Raw genomic sequence first — 27371 nt, 5'->3', positions numbered from 1 at the left:
AATTTTTAACCTTTATTTCTGCTCCAATATTTGTATTTTATCTTTGTCTCCACTAAACTCTAGTAGATGATCTAAAGGATTCGATTTCGGGTTAGAGTGAAGGAAGAGGGGTACCACATATATGTGGTACTTTTGCCGAGATAAAGTATGAGTCTATATGGTATCCTATATATGTAACACTGACATGCATAATAGGTACGCATACGAGTTACCTATGAGAAAGCTATCATGGGTGTCACGATTACTAAAGGCTCAGTATAAACAGTTGTGCTATTTATAAGATTTTGATAGTAATGCTTAGTATTATCTCAGAAAACTAATAGTGTCGAGTGAAAGAATCTATCACCGCCACTTACAAGTGAAGCTATATGTTGAACACCCTTTAGATATCTTTAGCCCCGTCTTTTTGTTTTTTGTTTATAAGACAAAATTAATTTAAATTTTTAATCTTTAATTTGAAGTAGATTTTGAGAGGTTTTCTATATTGTTTTGTCGTTTTCTGTATAAGCCAAACAATACCCGCTTGTATGCATGCTTCCGATGCACGGCGTTCATTTCCAAATCATCATCAGGTGTATAGCTTCATTGCTGATAGCTTGACATTGATATTATCCTCTGCCAAAGGCAAACTTTGCCGATGCTTCCATACATGCCTCAAAAAGTAGAATCAACGGCTGCATGGTTCGGTCCCAACATAATAATTAATTAGCAGCTAACTAATCGGTAGAAAATGAAAGAAAATTCTATACATTCGATCTGTCCCCATTTAGTGTCTTCCACTTCTATCCCTTTAAAGCCTACAATTATTTTAAAATGTTCACTACGGCGTTGTTCATATTTGTATATGTTTTTACTAACCTCTTTCATATAAAATGTTATTTACCAAAGCTCTTGTTTCATATTGTTCAGTTAAATGAATTCTTGTTCGGTTAGAACAACTTACACTCTCATCTTATCGCTTTTGTTTATTCTTATAAGCTAAAATTTAAATTTTTAACCTTAAATTTAAAGTTGATTTTAAAGTTTTTTCATCAAAATTTATTATTTATTCATTGCTTTTAGATTGCCAAGAACATACATATAAAAAAATTATTCACAAAATTATTTTTTGTTTGTAAATATACCGTCTGGTTTTATTTTTTCCCTAGAAAGAAACACACGGTTCTATCATTAATTAAGTTGTTTCTTAATCACTAGTGATGCCAATCCTACGATGGGTGGCCTACATGAAAGCAACGGCCAACTTTGCCTTTGCCGTCAAAGGCAGAGGATGCGGAGCCGTTCAAGATTGGTATAGGATGGCGACAATACCCGCTCGTGTGCATGCTTCCGATGCACGGCGTTCGCTTGCAAATCATCATCAGGTGTATAGCTTCATTGCTGACAGCTTGACACTGATATTATCAATGTTCAATGTATCTTGAAGAGACTGATTTAGGATGGCGGACGTAGAGATTGCGGATATTATTTCCAAAATTGCATATTTGGGGATGGTCTTAATTAATTGTGTGCCTAACTGACTAGCTATGCTTGGAACTGCTTTTCTCACCTTTAAGGCATGTCCAACCCAGAAACAGGTCGTTCCTAAAACATGTATATAGACAGTTAATACAACTCAGAGACTATCTCCTAAGGACATGCAAATCTGCTTCACGTGTCGTGGAATCCGAGCGAGCCGTCGCCGAGGCCGTACAACGCTGCTGCAGTCAACTTTTAATCTCAGAGCATGCGAGAGGGCCGTTGCCTGGCGAAGCGCTCGTCTCTGGGCATCGACGGGGTTTTTCTAAAAAAAAAAACATCAGCGAGACGACAAAACGACGCCCGCTATATGTGCCCTTAGTCCCTCTGTTGCAACGCACGGATTTTCAGCTAGTGATTAGAAAAACAAAGGCTCTCCATGCTGGTGGTCTAGGTTATGTGATGATCTGGTCGCCACATCTCGCAGCATGTAACTAATCACAAGCTCACTCTTAAGCAAAAAAAAAAAATCAACACAAAAACTCGCAGTCGAGTATTCAGGTTCAGCTCGCACGAGCAAGAAAGACGAAATATCTACTGACCAGCTTCTTTTTGAGTGCCCCATCTCTCCAGGCCATTAAAACAGCCTATGGGCTCACTGGCCAATAACAAACTCCGGCCGTTATCCATCCAATCCAGTGTCCCAAAGCAACATTCAATCTAGCCAGCACAGCCAGCCTCCAAGGCTCCCAAGAACTGCCTGCAAGTTGCATACTTGCATGGCAATCCCCGGCATTCTCGACTATAAATACCTGACCAGACACACACCCAGCTGCATCCATCCATCCATCCATCTCGACTTGTCTCACTCCCAAAGTATAGCTGCAGCTTGCAGACAATGGCGAGTAGACAGTTCTTGTCCCTGTTCGTCGTCGTCTTCCTCGGCCTCTCCTCCAGCTTGGCACTCGGGCAAGTCCTGATGCAGGTAAGAGGGTCGATGGTCGTAGCAAGCACGAAGCTTTGTTTCTTCTTTTGAGTTGATTGCACTGACTGAAGCACTGAACTTGGTTTGGACGTGCACGTACTGAAGCTGAGAAAAATGGTCGTGTTTTTGACGATGCAGGGTTTCAACTGGGAGTCGTGGAGGGAGAATGGCGGGTGGTACAACTTGCTGATGGGCAAGGTGGACGACATCGCCGCCGCCGGCGTCACCCACGTCTGGCTCCCTCCGCCGTCTCACTCCGTCGCCGAGCAAGGTCCGGGGCTCTGATCTGATCTCCTCGTACGTCCTCGTAGCATTGCCGGAAAAGGTCGTTGAATTGGTTGCTCGATCGAATGCGTGATTGTTTCAGGCTACATGCCGGGGCGGCTGTACGATCTGGACGCGTCCAAGTACGGCAACGAGGCGCAGCTCAAGTCGCTGATCGAGGCGTTCCACGGGAAGGGCGTGAAGGTGATCGCCGACATCGTCATCAACCACCGCACGGCGGAGCGCAAGGACGGCCGCGGCATCTACTGCCTGTTCGAGGGCGGGACGCCGGACTCACGCCTCGACTGGGGCCCGCACATGATCTGCCGCGACGACCCCTACTCCGACGGCACCGGCAACCCGGACACCGGCGCGGACTTCGCCGCCGCGCCGGACATCGACCACCTCAACAAGCGCGTCCAGCGCGAGCTCATCGGCTGGCTCGACTGGCTCAAGATGGACATCGGCTTCGACGCGTGGCGCCTCGACTTCGCCAAGGGCTACTCCGCCGACGTCGCGAAGATCTACATCGACAACACGGAGCCGAGCTTCGCCGTGGCCGAGATATGGACGTCGCTGGCGTACGGCGGAGACGGCAAGCCTGACTACGACCAGAACTCGCACCGGCAGGAGCTGGTGAACTGGGTCGACCGCGTCGGCGGGGCGTCCAGCAACGCCACGGCGTTCGACTTCACCACCAAGGGCATCCTCAACGTCGCCGTGGAGGGCGAGCTGTGGCGCCTCCGCGCCGCGGACGGCAAGGCCCCCGGCATGATCGGGTGGTGGCCGGCCAAGGCCGTCACCTTCGTCGACAACCACGACACCGGCTCGACCCAGCACATGTGGCCCTTCCCCTCCGACAAGGTCATGCAGGGCTACGCCTACATCCTCACCCACCCCGGCCATCCATGCATCGTGAGTGCTCGCTCGATCAAAATCAACACACATCTCGTCACATCATCAAATCGACGAACTGATTAAAAGCAAAAAAAAAAAAAACTATGATTCTTTTCAGTTCTACGACCATTTCTTCGACTGGGGCCACAAGGAGGAGATCGAGCGCCTGGTGTCAATCAGAGACCAGAACGGGATCCACGCGGAGAGCGAGCTGCACATCATGGAGGCCGACGCCGATCTCTACCTCGCCGAGATCGACGGCAAGGTGATCGTGAAGATCGGATCAAGATACGACGTCGAGCACCTCATCCCCGAAGGCTTCCAGGTCGTCGCGCACGGTGACGGCTACGCGGTCTGGGAGAAAAACTGAGCGCGCCATGAAGATAGCAGATTTTACCTGCGATTTTTTTCCCCTTGCCGTATACGTATGTACGTGACGACAACTACGAGTTGTATCCGATCCGAATTATGTATGCGATTGTCCACGAAGAACAACATCCTCAGTAAATAAAGAGAGGATAAGGAACATGTATTTGTATGGTATGCAATAAAATTTGCACTGCTTATGCATTTGGACTCGCTTCGTTTTACGAGTAGTAAATTACTGTTCCTGTTTTTTTTTTACATACCCAATCCATCCCAAAATATAAAGATTTGTAGATATTTTCATATGGATTAAGAAAACAGATGAAAGTGAATGGTTTAATATTTACCGTCATTGTTCACTTAAAAAATAATATTGCCTCTGGTTTTGAAAAGAAAATATGTGAAATATTTAATTATATTTGGTAGTGATTGGACAAATTTGAACTCACAAAATTACTGCATTCTGAGACCGAGCAAGTATGATATGGGCAGTAATGTTGTTCTTCCACATCAGAATGAAGTAGCCAAAAGTTAAACTAAAAATAGAAAAAAAAGTAAAAGCTGTTTTTCTTATTTTTTAAATTGCATGAATAAAAATTAAAAAGATTAAGAAATCGGCTGCTTTCCCCTCATCAAACGGACCGAGCCGCGTTTGCTAGAGGGCGGTAAGTTAACTTAACCCCTCGTTTTTCGCATGTGCTTTGTTCTAAACAGCTAAACAGTGTATTTTTTAAAAAAATTCTATAAAAAATTTATTTTAAAAAATATATTAATCTATTTTATTTTTTTAATAATTAATTAATTGTTTTTTCGCACCGAACTCATCTAAGAACGCGGCCCAGGTTCCATCACTCGATGAAGGCATGAAGCCCACGGCCCTTCCTCTCCTCACAGAGAGGCGGCGGCCGAACTACGCCGCCCCGCCTAGCTCAGCCGCTTCCCCACCTGGCCACCTCTACACCACTTCCTCGCAGCCTCGCAGGTCCTCCGTCACTTCTCGGCCCCCGCGGCGGCCATGGAGACGGAGGGGCACGGCGTCGGGCGGCCATGGAGATGGAGATCCGGTGCCGTCCAACCGGACCACGGCGATGTCGGCCGGCGCTCCTCTCCACGGCCAGGTAACCGCCACCACAGCCACTAGAACGGTGGCATTTGCCTCCACTAATTCGTTAGGTTTGGAATTTTGGATTACATCTAGGATCCTCGTGGAGTACCGGAGTGTCGGCCGTAGGCTACTGGAGGTCAGTGGCAAGTTTCTGTGATTTACGAATGACGAGCACATTGTTTTGCAGTACAGCATTGTGGGTATGAACTCCGTATGAGCAACACGTTCGTGTAATCGAGATAGTTGCGTCTGCATTTTTTTTTTTTTTGAAAGAGAGGCAGGAGCGCTGCCGATCAATATAAGGAGGAGGAGAAATATTCAGTACAACCCCCAGGAAGTATTGCGTCTGCATTTTGATCTGGTTATTCTCTTAATTCGGAGCGATGCATCCCGTGCGAGGGGGCCAAAGGCCGATGGCTGCTGGTCCATCATTTGGGGGTTAATCCCTTAATTAATTATTTAGTTTTATGCTCCAGGCGCATCTTCAATAAGGAACTGGGAACCGGTACTGATTTTGGGGAATTTCGAGATTGGCCTCAGGCCTCATTGTGACTTTAGTGCCGATGAGTCGGCAAAATGTTTTTGCCTTTATGACCTGTTAGCGGCCTTTACTAGACAGATCCTGGACTGTTTTATCAGCAAATCTATCTAGATTTTTGTGGTCTGTTTTATGCTGTCGATATTTTTTCCGTCTTTAACCACTAAACTGAGCTAAATTTTTTTGAACAAGCTAAACTAAGCTAAATTTGAAGTGCTAGTAATATGTTATATCATGTTTGTTTTGAATTCTGAGCAGTGCAGTACTTGATCAACAGTTCTGTGTGCTAATAAGTACTTATTTTCTGATTTTTCTTAACTGCCTAAAGGGGAGTTATGATGAGTCTCAGAAAGACATAGAAAACACAGATGGGAGGTCTATTTTTAGTGGTAAGTTGTTGGTCGGATTTCCATAGTCCCTACAGAAATGAACTCCTTGGATGTTTTATAATCAGGCACTTAACATATTCATGCTTACCGTTATAGCTGCAGCACCTTCCAACCTTAGCACTGCAGAACTTTCAAAAGGAAAGAATAGTTTAGTTGGAAGCTTAAGTAAGACCTAACCATTGTAGTTATAGTCATTTTTTGCCATATCACATATTTTCTCATCTTGAAAGTTAGTTGATGTAGTGTCAATGCATTGTGGCAGGGTCCTCTTTTCTTTGTTTTGTCTTTTGCCTTCTGGGCTGTACCTCCACAGCTTCTTGACGATTTCCTGGCCGTTGGCTAGTTTGCTCTTGTACTTCTAAATTCCTTTCTTAATGAAATTGGACGACCATTCCAGGGTCTTCCCCGCAAAAAAAATTGTGGCAGGTCCATCTTTACACTTGCATTGACATTACTAACAAGTTTTCAGGCAGCACTGATTGTGTGGTTGAGAAGAGCTGGAAAATATGAAATATAGTGTCACAGCAGCAAATTTTTGGTAAGAAAAATTTCTCATAGTCCTGTACAGAACAAAAATCGGTAAGAAAAATATCTATTCTGGACTTCTGGTGACTGGTGATAGTACCACCAGGAGATTTCCCTTTTTATGATGTTGGTCTCTTTCTGCCATTATTTAGCTCTTTCTGTAAATCAGTTGGAAGCTTTAAAATGTCAACTATCTCTCATAGCCCTGTACAGAACATGGAGCAGTGAAGGTGCTATGGAAGATAATAGGTCTTGATTCTACCATAATCTACTGTATGATTTCAAACCAAGTGATTGTCTTCTACATACTCTCTAACCATTTTGTTTTCACTAATTCAGGTTAAGTACATCGTTTGATGAACTTAGTGTCTATCCTATTCCTGCAATACTTTACATGGTAAAGAATTTACTGCAGGTATGCCCTCTTGTCCAGTTATCCATGATAATAGAAGGATGTTTTCAGACAAGAATGTCTTGACATTTTCTTCCATTACCTTTTCCTTTCAGTATTACATATTTGCTTATGTGGATGCGCCAGCTTACCAGATCCTGAAGAACCTGAATATTATTAGCACCGTTGTGCTATACAGAATCATTCTAAAGAAAAAGTAAGCTATAGAGATGTCAGCACAAAAGAATTGGGAATAGAGGAAGATTGTTCGCACTTTCTTTTTGATTTGTTTGCTAATGTTTCTATGGGATCAAATTAGTATTTGTTTCTCATTTTCTCTTTGAGATTGAGACCTTTGAATATAACGTTGAATGCTAAATGTAGAAGAAAGGCAATATTGTCTATGACAAAAGCGCTGCACTAGAGTTCAGTTGCACACAAATTTGTAGAATAGACTACATGGACTTGTCATCTAAATGCCGGCAGATTCTTTGGGTGGGTTTTGCATTTAGAATATGTAGTATGCTAGTAGCATACTAATGTTTTAGTTGTTTAGAAACATGACCTCAACAAGCTAAATGTTTTAGTAGTTCACTAGCTTAGCTGGCCATTTCATTCTTTTTCCAGACTGCTCACATCATTTTCTTAATGTAGCATGATCAACTATGCTTTCATCACTGACTACTCTGTGTTCACTCTAGGTTAAGTGAAATTCAGTGGGTTGCATTTATTCTTTTATGTGCTGGTTGCAGTACAGCTCAGCTAAACCCTTCGTAAGTAATGTGTTTTATAGTTTCCTTTTTGTTCTTATTCATTCCCAACAATCTTCGGGTTTATCAAAACATCATGGTTGGTTAGTTAAAAATAATGACATTTTCCAGGTCAGACCATGTTCTCCAAACCCCTTTCCCTTGGATAGTTGGATATGGTAGAGGAAAATGTTTTATCTCAAATAGCTGAATGAGTAAATGTTCTTTCTTTTGCAGGTGATGGCCCTTCTAAGTGGGTTTGCAGGTGCATGCACAGAAGTATGTGACTTAAATCTATTGCTCCTCTACTCCTCTTTGTATACTATAAGTCATTTTGGGTTTGTCCTAAGTCAAATCTATTTAAGTTTAACCAAGTTTATAGGAAATATAGCTTCATTTTGAACAGAATAAAAATATATTCAATGGTGGATTTAATCAAACTTATTTATTGTTGTGGACGTCAATAATATTTTTCTATAAGCTTCGTCAAATTTATAACGGTTTGACTTAGGACAAATCCAAAGTGACTTATAATATGAAATGGAGGAAGTATTATTTATTTGACTTTACTATATGAATATTTTTCCATTGGTATGGGTTGTTGGGCAATTTCCTGATGAATGCAAGACCTTTCTTCATCCTTTTCCAATGCAGGGAATCATCAAAAAACTTCCTTCAAGAAAAATCAATGTACAAAACTTTTGGCTGTACATTTTTGGAATGCTTTTCTGTGTAGTTGCTATATGTGTTCAGGACTGATGCTGTCATGAATAAGTTAGTTTTCATGAAAATTGCTTTCAATTCATATTTAAAGCTACATCAACCATTTAACTTGATCACTCCATCTACTGCAGAGGCTTTTTTCATGGGTACTCATTCATTATCGTGTTGGTGATTCTCAACCATGCTCTCAGGTACGAACAGCTGGATTTTATTTAACTATTTTTTAAAATATATATATTGGTTGTTTGGGGTTTACTTTTGCCTTATTTTCCCTACAAGGAATATTTTACCTTACTATTGATTTGCAGTGGAACTGCTGTATCAATGGATCAATGGTGATGAGTATGCTGACAATATTGTGAAGGTGACAAATCCTAAACTTCTAGAGCTGTTTATTTGTTTTAAGCCATATGCGTTCAAACTGCCTTTGCTGTTCGATGGCACATCCTGACAATAGCAACACTATTTACACAATTTCCATCAATCACCCATGCAATGTTTTGCCTAACCATTTGTCGCTTCATCCGCACAGGTGTAATCCACATCAGTCGCGAACTCGCGATGCTTCTCACAGCAATTGTATCTGTCTTCTTGTTTGGCTTTCATCTCTCCCTTGCATTTTTCCTCGGATCCACGTAAGTGCTACTGAAAATGTAATAAAAATCCTCCGTATTGGAATTTGCAACCTCGTAACCGACGACAGTACATTAAAGTTGAATTCATTTGCTACAATTTCAGGGTTGTTTCCTTCTCCGTATATCTGTATGCTGTGGTGGGGAAGCCGCAGCCGCAGAGATGAGGTTCACTTCATCTTTCCAAGAATCGTCAATTGCCAGTTAAGTTTGCCACACCCATACTGCCCATGACGGAGATGTTATTTACTACTACTCTTTTGTCTCCGAGCCGACTTGCCATGCCTGGTGAGGACCACGGGCCGACCTGACCGCAATATATGTATTGTACAAGACCACGACATTTGCACGGGAGCTCTCATGCTAATCACTTATCCATCTCATTAAACAGAGTCAAAAGGTAAAGATATGGTTCAGCAGTTTTTCTAACTCCAAAGAGTTTCTTTTTTCTTACTTCAAATGAAGATGCAAGATTATTATTTTTAAGTATAATATGTTTAGAAAAAATATGTAATTGATATATATATATAATATAGATGATCCGTTAAAGTACTGATATAGAGAAAGAAATCTTTTTAGATAGTTATTTAAATAGAGACACGAATAAGCAAATTGGGATGAGAAGTCAGTCATGTTCAGCTGACGCAGTATCCTCTTTCTGTACACCGACGTCCACGAGACGAAGACGGTGAGCAGTGGTAGACAATTGCCTTTTCGCTGGCATGTTTGGTGACCGTCTTCAGCCATCAGCCCACTCGTGGAACAGGTCAACGCGAGATGGATCATATTTGTGCGCATGTGTTCCCAGCGATCTTGTGCCACTGCGATGTCTGACTTTCTCCAGTTTGGGACTTGTATTATATTAGGCTGCGATGTCTTACTTTTTCCAGTTTGGGAGCTTTGTATTGGGCTTGGGAAGGTCAACGTCTTCGACATCTCCATCCAACGGAAAAAAAGGAACTCTTTGGCATCTTGTCAGCATTCAGTTCGCCAGGTCTTACGACGTAGCACACCTAACACTAGTAGACGATTAGACTCCAGCTAATGTTGTCTTCGTCTTAATTTGTTTCTCCCACCGTCGTGGAGGCAGCTCTTAGTAATTAATGACTGGTTTTTACGCTATGCTCCTACACTTGAGGATAAGCATGAACGTGTTTACACGGATAGACTATCGTTTGTTGACTATTCTTTGATAAATCATGATGTGTGATTGTTTGGTTTTTTCATGAAAACAATATAACAGTATATTTGTAAACGAAAAATAATATGTTAATAAAATTTTTATATATGTATTCTTATATAAGACTAATTTTGGTGAAAAAAATCTTAAAATCAACTCTAAATTGAATATTGAAAATTTAAATTTTGGCCTATAAATGTAAGTATAAGTGAAAAAGATATGGTATATACCTCACCCTCATTTTTTCCACTTTTGCTTTCCAAAATTTAAATCTCTAATCTTTGATTTGAAGTTGACTTTAGAATTATATTTTTTTTATCATAGGTTATTTTCTAGTCTTAGACAGGTAAGATCACGTATACAAAAGTTTTATTTATAAATATGCCGTTCGGTTTTTTCTTTCGAAAAACAAAAATCACCCATGTTGTTTAAACTATTGCAAATTGTTAAAGGCACTGTCAATTCTTAACCAATGACTGTGAAAGTAGATCGTATTGTGTTCCTAAAGAAACTTATTATAAGCACTAAGTACTTTGCTGAATGCTGACCATATGTCGGCAACCCGTCTCATTAGTACCACATGATTTCTGAATGCTCATTTCCTTCTATTTGACTTCCTAGGTTCATTTAGTCAACTTTTAAAAGTTTTGACTACTAAATTATATAATTGCTTATTGCTTGTCATATGAAAGTGGTCTTGGTAAAAACGCTCCTCAAAAGTGCTTCGACGTAATCATATTTTAGGGTTGAGAAGACATGCTTAACAAAATAATGGCCAAGAACAAGCGTATGAGATCTTTTAAAAAAATCGAACTTTTTCAACAAAAAAAAGGAATATAAACGAGTCAACATATGTTACTTACAATGCAACAAAGAATACAAAGCTAACACCCGAGGAAGGAGCGCCGCTCCTTTCATATGCTACTAAACCATTTGCTCGCTCCACCTAGCTGGCCAGAGGAGAACATGGAAGAAAAATGTTACGACCTCAGTTCAACGTTTTCTATTTGACTAGATTTATTTGTTAATTATTATATATGATATATATATATATATATATATATTAATATACATAGGAATATAGACTAGACTAAAAAAATCTTATAAGACCTTCATTTCACATTATAAGATGACAGGTCTCAATCGATTCATATGATAGTAATAAATCTAAACATGTATAAAACATATTCATTGATCCATAAATAAATTTATCTAAAACTAAAATATCTTATACTTTCTGTGTCCCAATATAAGTGTATTTTTATCATCGTAGAGACAAATTAGTTGTAAGAAAAAATAATTTAAATACCCTAGGAGATTATATGGAGTGAGAACTGATAGAGATTTAAACATAAGATGGTTGATGAAATAACTTGTATTATTTGATAGATAAATTTGAATTCTAATCATATATTTATTATGGGACAGTTAGTAATATATATTATAACATAGGGGTATTACGGAACGTAGAGTGCGTGACAATGATTTGACCGTGGCACAATTCAGTGAAACCGTGACAGGACAGCACTTGTTTTCCAGCCAAAAGTTCTTTTTAGAAAATAATAAACGGTGGAAATTTATTTTCTTTTCTTAAAAACGGCTTATAGAAATACTACCTCCATTAAAAGAAAAGGCAAAAGTGAAGGAGATGAAACTTCTTCTGGGACTATGAATTTAGACTAGTAACATCATTATGAATTTAGACTAGTAGCATCATTTTTATTTTACAGAAAGAGTAAGAAAAACTAGATTGGGATCCTTTTTCTACATCCGTCACTGATATGTGGGCTCGAGAAACGCTGTGTCCACATGTCAACGACTAGATTCTCTGCAGTCGACTGTGGAGGATCCGGTTCTTTTTCTACCGGGTTGAGTGATTAGTCCGCGAACTTTCTTTTTCATTTGTGAACTTGGCAATGCACGTTTTGCTGTCTTGTCTTTTAGAGGATGGTACTGCACGTTTTGTGATGGAACTAAACAAAGCAAGAATTAGCACATGCAAAATCCCCAAACCTGTTTTGCACTCCTCCCAAACAAATCAACCCCCCCCCCCGGCCACCCATCATGAAATAAACGTGTTAATCTCGTGGATCTCACTAATCATAGAAGATTACACCAAATCCAGAACAAATTAAAGCTCTCCTCCCATAAAAAATAAAAAGTAGAGGAATTGCCCCAACTTGGCAAATAGATTAGTGGTATATGAACAGATAAAAAAGAACCCGGTCGACATGGTCATAATTAAAAGAAACCCAGCCGTCGTCTTGCCTGCTCTCCTCGGTCTCTCGCCGCGCCGGTTCCCACCCACGATGAGAACGTGATCCAGCGGCCGCGCCGCTTCGTCTCTCCGTGTGCGTCTCGCTGGCGTTGCACCGTTACTCCCACTGGTATATAACCCGGCGCAGACCACACGGTCCACACCACCAGCGGCAGCGGCAGCGGCAACTACGTACGTACGTAGGCGAGCTTTTGCGTGACATTGACCTTGCTGAGGCTGGCCATGGTGCCGAGGCTGGAGCGCGCGGGCGGCGGGTTCCATCTCCCCAACAGCGAGCGGGAGGACTCGCTCTTCATCCGCGCGCTCATCTCCGTCGTGTCCGGGGACACCGCCGTGCCGGCGCTGCTCCCGGCAACTGCTGCTGCGTGCGGCGGCGTGGGCGGCGAGTTGGTGTTGGCGGCCGGCTCGAGCAGTAGCGACGAGGGGGAGGAGGGGGAGGAGGAGGAGTGCTCGGGCGCCCCCGCGGCGGCGTCGGCCACCGGCGGAGTGAAGGGCGGCGTGGGCAAGAGGCGGCAGCGGAGGAGGAGTGCCGCCGGCGACGGCGAGGGGAGCAAGTACAGGGGCGTGCGCCGGCGGCCGTGGGGGAAGTGGGCGGCGGAGATCCGCGACCCGCACCGCGCCGTGCGCAAGTGGCTCGGCACGTTCGACACCGCCGAGGACGCCGCGCGCGCCTACGACGTCGCCGCGCTCGAGTTCCGCGGCCACCGCGCCAAGCTCAACTTCCCGGCCTCCTCGCCCGCGCAGCGACCGCGCTCGCTCCCCGTCCCAGACAGCCTCCGGGAGAACTGCGGCTCGAACGCGTCGTCGCCGGTGCAGCACGCGCCGGAGCATGCACCGGCGGCCAGGGACAAGGAGATCTGGGATGGCCTCCAGGAGATCATGATGCTAGACGACGGCACCTTCTGGTCCATGCCATGATCGATGATCTCTCTCGTCACTTCGTCACCATTTCATTGCTCGTTGCTCCATTTTTTTTTCTCTGCTCTATTCTTGATGACTCAAAGTATCAAACAATCAACAGTAACCATTACTGCTGCTTAATGCTGATGTGATGTAACAGTACAAAGTGAGATATTTCTCACCGCCTTTTGAACATTAGAAATAGACAAATGATACTGTTCCATTCTTCATATTAATCGTTATTTTTAATGGATAAAGGAGCAACGGACACCTTTTTCTAATCCTAAACGATTCGGTTGTTACCAGAACCTTTTATATGTGATTTTTTAAAATGTCTTTATTTTTAACTTCATGATAATAGTTGATTAATTTTGTTTACATACAAATTTTACACAACTACAGTTAATTCAACCAAACTATCATAAACTAAAGATTTAGTGATGTAATTACTATATATTTTAGAGTAAATCTAAAGCACTGTTATTTTATCAAGTTAAACAGTATTTTTTGATAGAATTAATGTTAAATTTGTAGTAGGCTTTAAATCTATATTTTTGGGGTAAATTTATTAAGCTTGTTGTTCTGTGCTATATATTCTTCAATAAAAATATAATTTCGCTTTTATAAAATATGAGTAATTATAGGATTCAGATTTTGGGATCATAATCGAATACTTTATATATGACTTCCATGATTCTAACCAATGATTACATATTGAACCAGATTAGAAATGTTAGTATTTTAACAAAGGTAATTATAATTTTATTAGATTTACTCCTATCTATAATCTTAAATAATTATCAAAATCCTTAAGCTAGGCATACAACAAAGACGCTTTTTTCCCACTGGAGGCAGGGTCGCTTTCTCGCACCGTTTTGACATTTGACCACCGCCTTTTCGCATCGGATTTGCATCGTTCCTTGTCAATCATATCTAACGTGTCTGAAATCTATGAATACAATAATATATTAATACACCGATGCAACTGCAAGAACGCTCCAGATCGATCGGTGGCAGATGGTGCCGACCTGTCACGCTTTGAGGCCAACGCGCAGACACCGACCATCCAATTTGCAGCATGCTGCAAAACCACCATCGTAATAGAGCACTTTCTCCGTCCCAAAATAAATCAATTTTTTACTTTTTTACCTATAATTTTTAACTCTTTGTTTTATTTAAAAAATTTTACGATTAATATTTTTATTTTTATTAGATGATAAATCATAAATAGTACTTTATGTGTGACTAATTTTTTTCTAATTTTTTGAAAATTTTTCAAACGCTGAGCACATAAACAAACCGAAGAATTGGTTTTTTTGGGACAGAAGTACGTAGAGCTGGCTTCTGGAGATAGATATTTCTTGCCGAGTTGCTGGTACAGCCTGGATAGATACCGGAGTAACGGTGAAAAAAGTCAAACGTTATATTACAAATAAAAATAATTTAAAAATAAAACATTTATATACGTATTTTTAAGGCCCTATTCGTTTCACAGGAGAAGTGGAGGAATACTGTTTGTAGCAGATTTATTCCTATCAACCATGTTCGTTTTACAGGATTGAATGGCAGGAAAAGTAAAGGATTTTTTCCTATCGTACGGGTCCCAAGAAGAAAACGGAGGAAATTTTGCCTCCAGTACGACCTTATGGGAAAATTCATGGCGGGAAATGAGCGCGCGCGGTAGCTCTCTCGCGGCAAAAAGGCAAGCGTGAAATAATAAAAAAATCCTGTAAAGCTCGAATAAATATCTTTTCTTAGTCTGTGAAACAGCTTTCCTCTCGCTCTCTTCATGCGTATCCTCGTCCGCAATCCCCCTCTCTCTCTCCGCAGTCGATGAATCTCTCCAAGACCTCGTCCTACCAGTAGCAGGCACCTTCGCCTCAGCCGTTGCCGTATGCGGCATCGACGAGGAGGAGGACGGGATGAGCGGCGAGGATCGGCGAGGACGGGCGGCGGCGAGGACCTGGGAGGAGGGGACAAGCGGTGGTGGGGATCGGCCACGACGGGACGAGTGGCCGCAGGGATCGACGAGACTCGTTTATTGCAGGTCTGTGCATCCTCTTGCAGTGGTATATGCAGACTTTTGCCCCTTTTGTTTTTTTTCCATAGATCTTGGCTGTAGAGTACAAGCAGGCCGCATGTATTTGGTTCTAGGCTTGCCGCAGGACAGCAGGCTTCGGACGCGGAGGTTGGTCCATTGATTAGTGATTAGGGTTGTGAATTTAAGTTAAGAGAGTAAAAATCATAACATTTCCTATGAAAACTAACGATTTTATTGCACAACTTGAACAAGTGCTAACCTTATTGTTCCAGGAGCAAGTGATGATGTATAGCTGTGTGCCTGTGTTGGCTAAATGATGAGCAAGCTAATTCTCCAAAAATTGATGCAAGCAAGCTTCTTTTGATGAGCAAACAGAAAGAGGAAGTGAAGTGAACGGTGCTACTTGATACAAGCTCTGGAGCTATTTATATTATGAACTTGAAATGTACTACTAACGGCTGGTTGAGGCAGACATGCTCAAATGGTTGCTAGCTGATTCAAACTTTAAAAAATAATATATTTCTTCAAGTAGCAGAATGTTCCTATGTTTTTCCTTTGGATGGATCCAAATGCACTTTACTTTTGAATTCCTGAGGTTTGGTTTCCTGTAGGATTGAAGTGCATGTGCCTTCCTAATCCTCCACTTTTCCTATCCCTATAAATTTGTATTCCTCTGAAACGAATAGGGCCTAACTAAGAAAATAACTTAGATATATCCTAAATTAACTCTAAATTTAAATTTTAAAATTTGGATCAAGTCTGAATCTAATACACGTATCTACAGTTGTATGTACGCGGAAACCCTATGAATGCCAAGCCGACCTCCGATTTAATTATGTCGTTAGGAGCAAAATCCTCTTTTTCTAAGGGTAGGGTGGGGCCAAAATCAGCAGTACTGTTAGCAGATCGTAGCTGGATCAGCAACAACAGGAGATTCTTCTTGGTACGGCATCTTGTCTTGATTTTTAAAACGAGCCGAATATTGTTGTGATTGAGATCAGGTGCCGTTGGTACTAACGGCCCAAGAAAACCTGCAATCAATCTAAGCCGTCCATATTTTCATCTAACGGTACAGATTCACTGCTACAAAAGCAAAATAATATATTTGCAACAGTAAAAATGTGCAACAGGGTGCGCAAATCTAGACATTGCAACCGCTTAACTTGCCTAGCAACTAACCAAATCATGATCCAGACTGTCCAACATGCAAGTGAAACGGCCCATTCTTGGTGGGCGACTAGTGGGCCGTTCAGATTCAACCAGCCTCACGCTCTTTGGGCCCCAGTCACAACCAGACTGTACAAGGTTTTTTTTTTCAGGAAAAGGTCCATTTTAGATTCCTAAAATATCGGTCGAATCTCATTCGCATCTGTAAAACCGGGTCTAAAATATACCCAACTTATAGTACAAATCAAATCCCTTGACCATATTAGTTTTGGGTAATGTGGTGCCTATGCGGCTTGCTTGTTTTAGTTTTCGTATATGTTGCATTGACGTAACAATTATGTGATAGAAAATCTATAAAGGTAAAATTAAAACTATTAATATAACTTTACAATAAATTTTTATGTCATATACCATATTAAAAGAGATAAATTGATAAATATATATCACTAAAATTTCAAATAAAATATTTAATATATTTATAAAAATACAACTGCACTGCTACCGCTACTAGTAAAGGGTTTACTAAAAGATATTGTAACATCGTCAAAAAGAAAAAAAAACTATTAGTAGCTCAATGACTGAAATCATCTTTAAGCATGCAAAAAAAAAAGAAGTAAATAAAACGACAATCTACTTAGTGCCTCGAGAATTCCCTGTATATCATACCTGAAACGAGAAACACCCAAGGATTTTCTAGCTAGCTCCACAAGGTGATGGGCTAGCCAGTCTAATTTTAAAGTCTTATTTTTATCTATTTAACCGATATTAGGCCTTTCCTAATATGTAAGTTTTATATCATCCTTGAAGCAAAATGTTTCATCGGCTTACTGCAAGCTCCAAGCCTCCAACAAAGCAGAGACAGCGACAGCAAGCAAACTCTAGGCCACCCAAGTCTGTGAACGCCTCTGAATTCGGTATCCTCGGCTTCTATCCAACATCCATCCAATCCCCCAAGAAACAGCACCCCAAGAAGGCTCCTCTGCAGCTTTGCACTTCCGCAAGCAAGGAAGCAGTGGCAGCCATGGCGTCGTTGGCAGCTAACTGCCATGGGCGTGTCCTGCACACCTGCACTCTCTCCCCAAAGCCGGTTACAGCTTTGCGCAGAAGCATGGCTGCCATGCCTGGATGCCATGTTGTTCAGTCACCGAGAGGAGCCCGGGTTGCCGTACGAGCCAACGCCGAGCGCGCAACCTGGCTGCCTGGGCTCGATCCGCCCCCTCACCTCGACGGCACGTCAGTTACCTGAAAATCTCTGCAGTTTTGTTTTCTGTGTCAGATGACATAACGCTGATCGATGTGTTGGCATTTCTGGATGCAGTTTACCTGGTGATTTCGGGTTCGATCCACTGGGTCTCGGGGAGGAGCCAGCAGACTTGAAGTGGTATGTTCAGGCCGAGCTTGTGCACTGCCGGTTTGCGATGGCAGGTGTTGCCGGCATCCTTGTGACTGATGTAAGTTTCTCGACCATCTGTTCATTGCAACAGAATCCAAACAATAGCTCGATTTGCTTCAGTGATGTGTTGTGCTTTCTACATATGGTGCATAGTGTAAATAAATTTGTCATTGTTTCTCTGCAGTTGATTCGTGTGTCAGGAATCAGCAACCTGCCGGTTTGGTTTGAAGCAGGTGCAACAGAATTCGACTTCGCCAACACCAAGGCACTCTTCTTTGTCCAGCTTCTCTTGATGGGGTAATTCAGCATCCAACTGAAACACTTTCAGTGGTAAAAGAAAGCTTCAGTAACTCATAGTTTAAAAGATATGATGATTTCAGAGAGATAATCTCATGGTAACATCAATTACCCAACAGATTTGCTGAAACCAAGAGGTACATGGACATTATTAATCCAGGATCACAGGCAAAGGAAGGAACATTTCTTGGTATCGAGGCTGCACTTGCAGGTTCACAACCAGGGTAAATATCAGCAATTTGCTCCAGAATGAAGTATCCAAGCAATTTACGTGAGCAACTCCTCATGGTTATCTGCTTTTAACTACAGCTAATAAAACTCTCAATCTTGACAGTTACCCTGGAGGTCCCCTGTTTAATCCACTAGGGCTGAACAAAGATATAGAGAATGCACATGAAGTGAAACTGAAAGAAATCAAGAATGGTAGCTTCACTTTTCTCTAAGTACAGTTTGCTTGCATCATAAATCCATAGTAATATTCATAGTTTGCTAACATTATTTCCGACTATCCCAGGGAGGTTGGCTATGGTTGCTATGCTCGGCTTTTTCGTGCAAGCATCAGTGACTCATGTTGGACCCATCGACAATCTTTTGACACATATTTCAGACCCCTTCAACAAAAATATCATTCACACACTCTACTCTCCCTGAGAATATGCTGGACCACAGACTTTTTTTCTCTCTTTGTCTTAAACTATTGATCAACACATTCACAATGTCTGTGGACAGCATAAATAACTCATTACACAGTTGCAAAGTCCAGGTGTAATGAAAATGGAGATTCATCGGGTGCAAAGCTATACTAATAGTGTATGAAAGAGAAATTTCCAGCCCTAGCCATTGATCCTAGGCTGTGGCATACTTGCATATTTGTGTGATTTGTTATGTTGCTGAAATTTCTCATGACAATATCACTGAATTTATGTCTGTGAACAAATGCAGTAGTTCACTGTTCACACTTCATACCACTGCATTTGTGTTAACCACGTCAGAAAAAGGATTCCCTATAACATAGATACAGCGTAACCTATATCATAAAAAATGCCATACTGTACATATATGGATTTAAAAAAGAGAAAATACATCTACCACTCATTCTGATCAACTAGCTTAAGCCCCCAGTTCATATCTTCGCAATGTCCTACATGTGGGACAAGCTTTCCAGTATCAGCTCCCCTCTTGGTTTTGCAATCATAGAAAGGTGGAGCATGAAAGCAAGGTTCCATAGATAAAACTTGACGGCAAGGTGGATCAGGTGCAGTGCGGTTCTCAGGCTTGAACAAAAGCCATGGCTTCAAACCACTGAGACCCTGAGCAACATACCCAAAGGTTGACCAAGCACTAGTGACCATAACATCAGACAAGCTTAATAGATAAATCTCAGCCCATGCTTTCATGTTATGCATTTTCTTGTCTGAGCTCTGATGTTCCTCGTGGCTTGGCTGGTGGAAACTAATTATCTCACCGTTCTTGGTTGGATGTTCCCAGTACATGTTTCTGAACTTTTCATAGTATCCTGAGTTCAGAGAAGTAATAAGAACAGCTTTTGACCTAGAATTCCGTGTTGAGATAATTGGCTGTTGACTATTGGTCTCTGGTAACAGGTTCTCCTTCAGCGTGCATGCAAGAACCTGATCCAAGACATGCTGAAATGGGCCTGGTTCATGATCAAAGACTCTGATCTGAATACCAAGCCTTTCATCAGCTCTAGCTAGATAAGAATCATAATACCTTGTGATCATGCCCCACACAACATTGCTAGGGTGAAACAAGTAACGGCCCAAGTGATGGAAAACAGAATCTCTCTGAGGGAAAAGCCTTGTGAGTTCCTCTTGATATGCTGGAATCAGGAAAAGTGACGGTACAAAGTAATTATCTGATTTTAGAATCAGCCATGGAATAGTTCGAAGATAATTCTGATTATCCTCACAGAAAAAGAGTTTATCATAGTCACCATAATCATGCACCAAATGGAGGTAAAGAAATGCAGGGTTAGAATGGATAGCTTTGTTTTTCAGCATGTTTCCATAACTCTCAGGAGAACCATTACTGAAATTCCTGAACTGCTTAATAGGGAATTTTGACGGAAGTAACCAAGACGTTTCAGGGAATGGTTCGCAGAAAAGATCTGACGTGCCTTTATCACCGTCGACAAGTAAAACTCTTTTTGTGAGGAGAGCATAGAGGAATGCTGAAGCCATTGTTAAAATCCTGTTCCCAAGACCACTGTAAGCTACCCAGACCAAGTAGTTGCAGTCCATAACCTTAGCATCATGTCCGGACTTTAGCTGCTTGATAGCTTGCTTGTATGATTCAGTATGTGGACCGCACTTCTTCTGAAGTGCCTCATGTTCCCTTAATCTCTCCAGAAGATACGCAGATGGAAAGTAGGATGATTCTTTACGGTAGAATACTGATTGATGTCTGCTTAGACAAGATTGTTCATCGAATCCAGTAGTTAACAAACCACCCAGTAGTTTGTCATCGACAACTTCCGAAGATGCTAGGGTGCCATTTTCTCCTAACACAAGAACAAGAATGTATCAGAATGAGACTAGAGTATCCCTGTAATCTTTGGCCGGATTTCTATCCATTGTCTAAAAAAGAACATATGCAATACCTTAAAATTGAACTTTCAATCTATAGAAGAATAAGAAAATAAATTCGTCCACTATTGTATTGCACTTAACTGGGACCAGTTTAAAGTTGATGGAGGGTTTTAGTTATTCAAGCATGACTCTATTCTCGGTTCAATGAACATATGCATATGTATCGGATAAAAAATGATTATGGACTTTGCGAGTAACATTATAAGTTGACAGTTTCAAAAGTTAAGAAATGCACAGCAAGGTAGATAGAAAGGACAATCTACAGAATAATAATAGGAAGAAACCTACATTAGAACAACTGACAATGTTTAACATGGAAAAACAGAACAGAGCATTTCAGCAAGAATGCTATGGGGATCATCTGTAAACAACAATTCCAAGCTATCTGCATGTATAATGTATTGATTTCTTAGTGCAACAGTAGATATCCCACACATACACAATGATGTTTAAATTGCTAGCATTAACATCAGAAGTTAGAACTACTACTTCCCCTCACTGACCATCAACATGAAGAAAAATACATATATGTATTCAAGCAAGTCATAATCTAACAACTCGTAGCATCCCAAAGTCCAAAGGTTAAAACAGTACTACGTCAAATTCTTGGTACTACTATGACAGAGCTTGCATTACTACGACAGAAAGCAGGAACAGGTCAAGAAAGACAAGCACGTCAATTAACTGATGCAACGTCGCGATCTACAGTTCTACGCACAACCTTTGAAACTGCCATGGATTAACTGATGGTCCTAGAGCAGAGGCAACTCAAAAAAAAAATGGTAGTACTACAAACACGTTCGCCCATTTTCTTACCATCTTTCGACTGGGCTAGGTGCAAGCCAGCACGGTCACCGCCCCGGGAAAGACCGGTGGGATCAGCGTCGAGGAACTGCCCCCTCCGCGCCGCGGAGCCCCCGGCGAGCAAGAGCAAGACGACGGCGCCCGCCACGAGCGCCGCGGCGGACAGCGGCAGCACCACCGCCCGCCCCTTCCTCCCGCCGCGGGGCCCGGGCGACGACGACGCCAGAAGCGCCTCCTCCCCCTGCGGCGGCGTCGGCGTCATCGGCGGCGAGCGGCGGATCCGCTCCTTAAGGTCCATGTGGAAGCCCGCCCGCGCGAGCCCTCGGGTTCGCGGTAGAAAAGAGCGGGGTCAAATTGGCGTGGCACGACGAAGAAAGGCAACGAGAAAAGCCACCTCGGCTCAAATAGAGACGGGGGGAGTTTCGAGCCAAGCCGCAGCACGGGGATATTATATTATATTAAACATTAAAAGTAATTTATAAATAAAATTTTTATATTCATGTTTTTATATCACTAAAAGCAAACATTAAAAAATAAACTGTGGTGAAAAACTTAAATTTTACACTGAATTTAAAGTTAAAAAATTAAATTAAAATGTATAAATGACTACGAAAAGACTGGGCGTGAATTTTTGATGGGTTTTCGGGTGAAAAAAACTCAAAACAAAAGTGGGGTTGACGTGACGGCACGGTGGCAACGTCGTCGGTGGAACGTGGAAGGGGCCGGAGCACCTCGGCGTGGTCGAAAGGTGGTCGGCAGGAGTGGAGTGTTCGCTTTTCCTCGGCGACAGCGTCGGGTGTTCCGGACTTCCGGTGATGCGCGGCTCGCCGCATTCCGCGGTTGACGAGGCGAGCGTGCTAGCTAGCTGTTGGTTTGGTCCGTTCGATTTGGAGGGCTGTTGCCCTCTCTGCCTGGCACCTCGTACAGTCGATGCCGACATCTTGTTGCCCCTGGTACAGAATGAATTGGCTAATCTAGTTGCTATAGTGGTATTTATTGCTGTCGTTTACCCGGTACCTGTAGCTTCTTTTGCTTTCTGAAAGGGTGGTGTTGCTTTCATGGTTGCTGTTGCACAGGGACTCTGCCAGGACATTTTTTTTTTGCCACCCTTACGAGCGGTAATAATAGATTTGTCACTGAACCTACGTATTACTCTGCCGCAACCGTGCGCCAGCTCGGATACTAGTTTAACAAGAGTCAATTTATTAACTAATACTTCCTCCGTACAAACAGAAAACCTTAATTTCTAACTATTCTATGACAAACTAAATAGTGGTAGGCGATAAAACGACTAATATATCAGTCATCTATATTCAGTTATAATTCCCATGTTTTGGTAAAATACTCATTAGAAGTACACAAGACAGTAAATTGTACATGTGGTCCTTACTCCTTAAACATGCAGGATATGTCATGCCGGTCTATAAACTCTTAAAATGTATATTCAGACTTAAGGACTTGTGTCATTATAGTCCCAAATCGCTACTTGTGTCTTAAAATGTACTCTTAAAATATTATTTTTTTAGTCAATTTAGTGGTCAAATTTTAAATTTTGAACTGATTACATGCCATGTCTAAGCATTTGATTAGCTCTGAAATCATTTTAATGATTAAAATTGCGGGAATTGGTTAATACATGCCTATATTGTGATACAAAATTCGAATTTTAGAAATACTTATATTTTAAAATGGAGGAAGTACCTCCGTTCCACAAAATATACCTATCTTTAGAACAGTGTCAAATCATACATTTTAAAATTTGAATATTAATTAGAAAAGACTAAAATAATTGCTCATCCTATAATGATATTATTAGATTTGTCACTAAAACAAACTATCATATGTAACTTATTTATTAGAAATAACATTTTTTATAATGTATATGTATTATTCTCTCTGGTCAAAATTATGTCACTTAGGACAGTATTTTGTTAATTTTATAAAATTCCAAACAATTTATTTCTCAAATGCTTTGTTTAAATATAAAATAAATAATATCCATACAATTTTATTGAAAGGTGTTATCATAATATTATAAACTTACTTGGTTTTATAAATTTACTCTAACAAGAATATAGTTGTTGCAATTTTGGAAACTCGATTAATTAAATCTTGTTATAAATGTTAAATATTTTTTTACCATAGAAAGTATTAGTCAAAGCAGCATCTTGGAGACCATATCTAAATCACTTTTGCTATTGATCAAACTTTTGATTCTTTTGTTTTTCTGTCAAACACACGCGTAATACATTCGGGGGTCAAAAGAAGGGCTTGTATGAGATTTTTGACTTGCATGCATGTCTTTAAATTATTATTCAATAAAAGTGACCGGATTTGATTGATGAAATTAAAATTTTCAAATATTTGAACGACCCTATCTAAATATAAGGGTAGCTATATTTTAAAATGGACGTAATGGTCTGTACAAATGTAAGCACGCCATTAAATTCTTCGTAAAGATTGATTTGCCGCGTGGAGCCTTGCGCTAGTCTTCAATTCCATTCGGATCAACAAGCTTCAACCCCCAGCTCACGTCGTCGCAATGTCGAATGTGAGGCACTATTTTGCCGGTGTCCACTCCGCGCTTCGTCTTGCAGTCGTAGAACGGCGGCGAGTGGAAGCACGGCTCCATGGACACGTCCCGGCCGCACGGCGGGTCCGGCACCGCCGTGATGTTCACCGGCTTGTACATCACCCACGGCCTCAGGCCACCGAGCCCCTGCGCGACGTACCCGAACGTCGACCAGCCGCTGGTGACCAGCACGTCGCAGAGGCTCAGGAGGTACATCTCCGCCCACGCCTTGCCGTCGTGCGACCTCTCGCCGAAGTGCTGGTACTCCTCGTGGCTCGGCTGGTGCACGCCCACGTCCTCTCCGGTCGCCGTCGCGCGCTCCCAGTACATGCCCTTGATCCGCTCGTAGAACCACGGCCGGAGAGACGTGATCAGGACAGCCTTGAAACTGTTGCCGCCGGCCGCGGGCGTTGTCGGCGGCGGCATGCCCGCGTGCTCCAGATCCACGTCGAGGATCTCCGGGAGCAGCTTCTCCTTCCACGCGCACGACGTGATCTGCTCAAGGACGACGTGCAGCGACCTCGCCTGCCTGTGGTCGAAGACGCGCACCTGGACGCCGACCAGCTGCCGCGCCGGCGCGAGATACGCGCGGTAGTACCGGGCGACGAGGCCCCAGACATGGTTGACCGGGTGGAACAGGTAGCGGCTGAGGTGGTGGAACACGGCGTCGCGCTCCGGGAAGAGCGCGTCGAGCTCCTCCTGGAACGTGGTGACCAGGAACAGCGACGGCACGATGTAGCTGTCCGTCCTCATCACGAGCCACTGGATGTTCGACAGCACCCGCTGGTCGTCGTCGCAGAAGAACATCTTGTCGTCGTCGCCGTAGCCGTGGTCCAGGTGGAGATACGCGAACGCCGGCGTCTGCGCGGCGGGCGCGTCATTGCCGTCCGTCCTGATCACCTTGTTCCTGAGCATGTTGCCGTAGCTCTCGGCGGCGTCGGCGCTGAAGTTCGCGCGGCTCGTCGCCAGCGGGGAGTCCCGCGGGAGTAGCCACGTCGTGCCGGGGAACGGCTCGCAGAAGAGCTCGTCCATCTCGTTGCTCCGGTCGACGAGGAGGACGCGGCCGGTGAGCACCGCGTAGAGAAAGGCCGACGCGGCGGAGAGGATCCGGTTCCCGAGACCGCGGTACGAGATGGTGACAAGGTACTTGCACTGCTCGTCTACCGGCGCGTGTGCGTCGGCGGTACCGCCGCCGTCCCTCAGCCGCTGCACAGCGCGGTTGTACGACTCCGTGTTGGGGCCGCACCGTCGCTGGAGCTCCTCGTGCATCCGCAGCCGGGCGACGAGGTGCGGAGAAGGTCGCCGCCCCGGGTTCCGGCGGTACAGCGATGATTCGTACCTGCTGCGGCATGATTCCTCGTCGAATCCCTCGAGCAAGAGGCCACCGAGGAGTTTGTCGGCCGCGCTTCGCGCCAATGGGATCGGTACGTCGTCGGAACCTGTACAGTGTACAGAAACAAATTGTAAGGCGTATCGTGTACTGTACACGTGAACTGCGGTGCAAAATAGCTAAATGGGCCTTAGAAGGCTGCAACAAAGCCCAGATATTACCTGACGACGTTATACGAGGCCCATCTAGCTCAGTCACAAATTCCGGGCTTTTTATTTGTTTGGAAAACGTGGGAAATTTGTCGGATTTGAATCACATAGGAAAGTTTTCTGTTTTGTCCTTTGAAACCAAAGGATTGGAAATCTTACAATCCTATAAAATTTCTATATAATAACTAGGGAGAGATTTTGGAGGGAATTTAGCAACTGGAAATTTTTTTGAGTGTATTTCTCTGCTCTAATTCTTGTTTTTCGTACTATCTATTCAAACGGTCATTGTTGTTCATTTTTATCTTTCAATATTTTCATTCATGTCAAAAATCATATGTTATTCCTATTTTTGCGGGTTTTTTTTTTGCAATTTTGCGTTCAGAAGAGGCCTTACAGTGTGTGCATTTCGCAGTGAAGATCTCGCAGCGAAACAGAACGGTGAAAAACACGCCGATCAGATCTAACAGAGCCAGAAAATAGTTCTATCGCTCGGTTTCAGCGCGCACTGAACCGGTCAGGACTAAAATAACCTGAAACCACTAAAATAACCTGTACACTAGTTGCAAAACTGCGCGGTGCTTCCAGACGTAACGGCCAAGGAAATAATTTTTAGCACGAGTGTTATCTAAATAATCATCAAGAATTATAAAAAAGTTAAGATTAATGTGAGTTATGTCACTCTACAAGCTTTAAATTCAACTTCTACAAGCTATAGTAAAAAATAAAACTAAAACTAACTATACATATATTTATAATTATTTTTATTATTTTTTCTATATAACTTGTAGAAGATGAATTTAAACTTGTATATTGGTGAAGTGATATAACTTATATTAAACTATCCTATTAAATTTTTTTTTATATTTTTTAATGACTATTTAGATGATATGCAAATGAACGAGGAGGACGAAGACGAAGGGGGAACTCACCTCGGCGCAGGGCCTTGGAAGCGGCGATCCAGACGGCGGGCGCGCCGGCGCGCGCGCCAAGAAGGACGACGGCCGTCGGCGCAGCCATGGCAAAGGCGGCGAGCACGACGTAGGCCACCGAGCCCCACCGCCTCGCCTCGGCGGCCGCCGCCGCCGCCTTCCTCTTCCGCGGCGCGGAGCGCTCCAGGGCCTCCTCGGCCGCCTCCAGCTGCCAGCTGTCGCCATGCTGCTGCTGCAGGTCCCCTCCTCCTCCTCCTCCTCGCGCCGCCGCCGCCGCGCCGCTCTCGCCGCAGGCCTTGGGCTTGCGTTGCTGCACCTGCATGTTTATATCGCCCTCACGCGGTGAGACTCCTAGCCGTACGTACGTGCTAGGCTAGGCTTAGAGAGGAGGTGCCGTACTGCACTGTGCTGCAAAGAAGTAGGAATAGAAGTATAGCTCGGCTCGCAGTAGACAACTTGCGTGGGATTAGGCGCTCCGCATTTGCCGCGCGCGGGCTATTGCTGCTGCGTGCTGCGTGCTGCGTTGCTGCTGTCCGTTTTTACATGGTTGACCGTTCATCTCGACTCCCAGGCATATGATATGCATCGAGATTGCTACCAGTAAATGCCAAACTGATTGAAACCGGACACTTCTTTTTAC

The 27371-nt window shown here is 43.0% G+C and overlaps 5 protein-coding genes and 2 long non-coding RNA genes across 9 annotated transcripts; 5 read left to right on the top strand and 2 right to left on the bottom strand.

Annotated features, from left to right (window-relative positions):
• Window positions 1–2286: 2286 nt before the first annotated feature.
• LOC102722834 (alpha-amylase) lies at window positions 2287–4180 on the top strand. Its single transcript, XM_006647899.3, has 4 exons — window positions 2287–2443; window positions 2582–2714; window positions 2811–3622; window positions 3723–4180. The coding sequence occupies exons 1-4, from the start codon at window positions 2357–2359 to the stop codon at window positions 3972–3974; spliced, it is 1284 nt and encodes a 427-aa protein (XP_006647962.2). The 5' UTR covers window positions 2287–2356; the 3' UTR covers window positions 3975–4180.
• A 3724-nt stretch (window positions 4181–7904) lies between these two features.
• LOC102712701 lies at window positions 7905–9488 on the top strand. Of its 2 annotated transcripts, XR_001549517.2 has the most exons (6): window positions 7911–7946; window positions 8322–8441; window positions 8522–8581; window positions 8699–8754; window positions 8923–9025; window positions 9129–9488. It is a non-coding gene; the product is annotated as an uncharacterized LOC102712701 (long non-coding RNA). The 2 variants fall into 2 exon arrangements; XR_005811047.1 differs by lacking the exon at window positions 8322–8441 and having other exon boundaries at window positions 7905–7946.
• Window positions 9489–12702: 3214 nt separating this feature from the next.
• On the top strand, window positions 12703–13643 carry LOC102722553 (ethylene-responsive transcription factor ERF109-like). The gene has a single exon (XM_006647898.3). It carries the CDS (start codon window positions 12703–12705, stop codon window positions 13396–13398), a length of 696 nt encoding a protein of 231 aa, XP_006647961.2. The 3' UTR covers window positions 13399–13643.
• Window positions 13644–15041: 1398 nt separating this feature from the next.
• Window positions 15042–16105, top strand: LOC121053608. 2 transcript variants are annotated; one of them, XR_005811161.1, is made up of 3 exons: window positions 15042–15109; window positions 15211–15427; window positions 15694–16105. It is a non-coding gene; the product is annotated as an uncharacterized LOC121053608 (long non-coding RNA). The 2 variants fall into 2 exon arrangements; XR_005811162.1 differs by having other exon boundaries at window positions 15211–15568.
• Window positions 16106–17506: 1401 nt separating this feature from the next.
• Window positions 17507–19145, top strand: LOC102722274 (photosystem I chlorophyll a/b-binding protein 5, chloroplastic). Its single transcript, XM_006647897.3, has 6 exons — window positions 17507–17821; window positions 17907–18039; window positions 18166–18278; window positions 18398–18502; window positions 18613–18701; window positions 18793–19145. The coding sequence occupies exons 1-6, from the start codon at window positions 17610–17612 to the stop codon at window positions 18927–18929; spliced, it is 789 nt and encodes a 262-aa protein (XP_006647960.3). The 5' UTR covers window positions 17507–17609; the 3' UTR covers window positions 18930–19145.
• Window positions 19146–19174: 29 nt separating this feature from the next.
• Window positions 19175–22018, bottom strand: LOC102721989 (galactoside 2-alpha-L-fucosyltransferase-like). The gene is made up of 2 exons (XM_006647896.3): window positions 21704–22018; window positions 19175–20799 (listed from the first exon to the last, which is right to left on the bottom strand). Exons 1-2 carry the CDS (start codon window positions 21987–21989, stop codon window positions 19364–19366), a joined length of 1722 nt encoding a protein of 573 aa, XP_006647959.2. The 5' UTR covers window positions 21990–22018; the 3' UTR covers window positions 19175–19363.
• Window positions 22019–24023: 2005 nt separating this feature from the next.
• Window positions 24024–27059, bottom strand: LOC102721709 (galactoside 2-alpha-L-fucosyltransferase-like). The gene is made up of 2 exons (XM_006647895.3): window positions 26732–27059; window positions 24024–25702 (listed from the first exon to the last, which is right to left on the bottom strand). The coding sequence occupies exons 1-2, from the start codon at window positions 27051–27053 to the stop codon at window positions 24177–24179; spliced, it is 1848 nt and encodes a 615-aa protein (XP_006647958.2). The 5' UTR covers window positions 27054–27059; the 3' UTR covers window positions 24024–24176.
• Window positions 27060–27371: the final 312 nt, after the last annotated feature.

The sequence above is a fragment of the Oryza brachyantha genome, chromosome 2 (assembly GCF_000231095.2).
Source record: "Oryza brachyantha chromosome 2, ObraRS2, whole genome shotgun sequence".
NCBI classification, from domain to species: Eukaryota; Viridiplantae; Streptophyta; class Magnoliopsida; order Poales; family Poaceae; genus Oryza; species Oryza brachyantha.
This window is presented reverse-complemented; position numbering and strand designations above follow the sequence as displayed.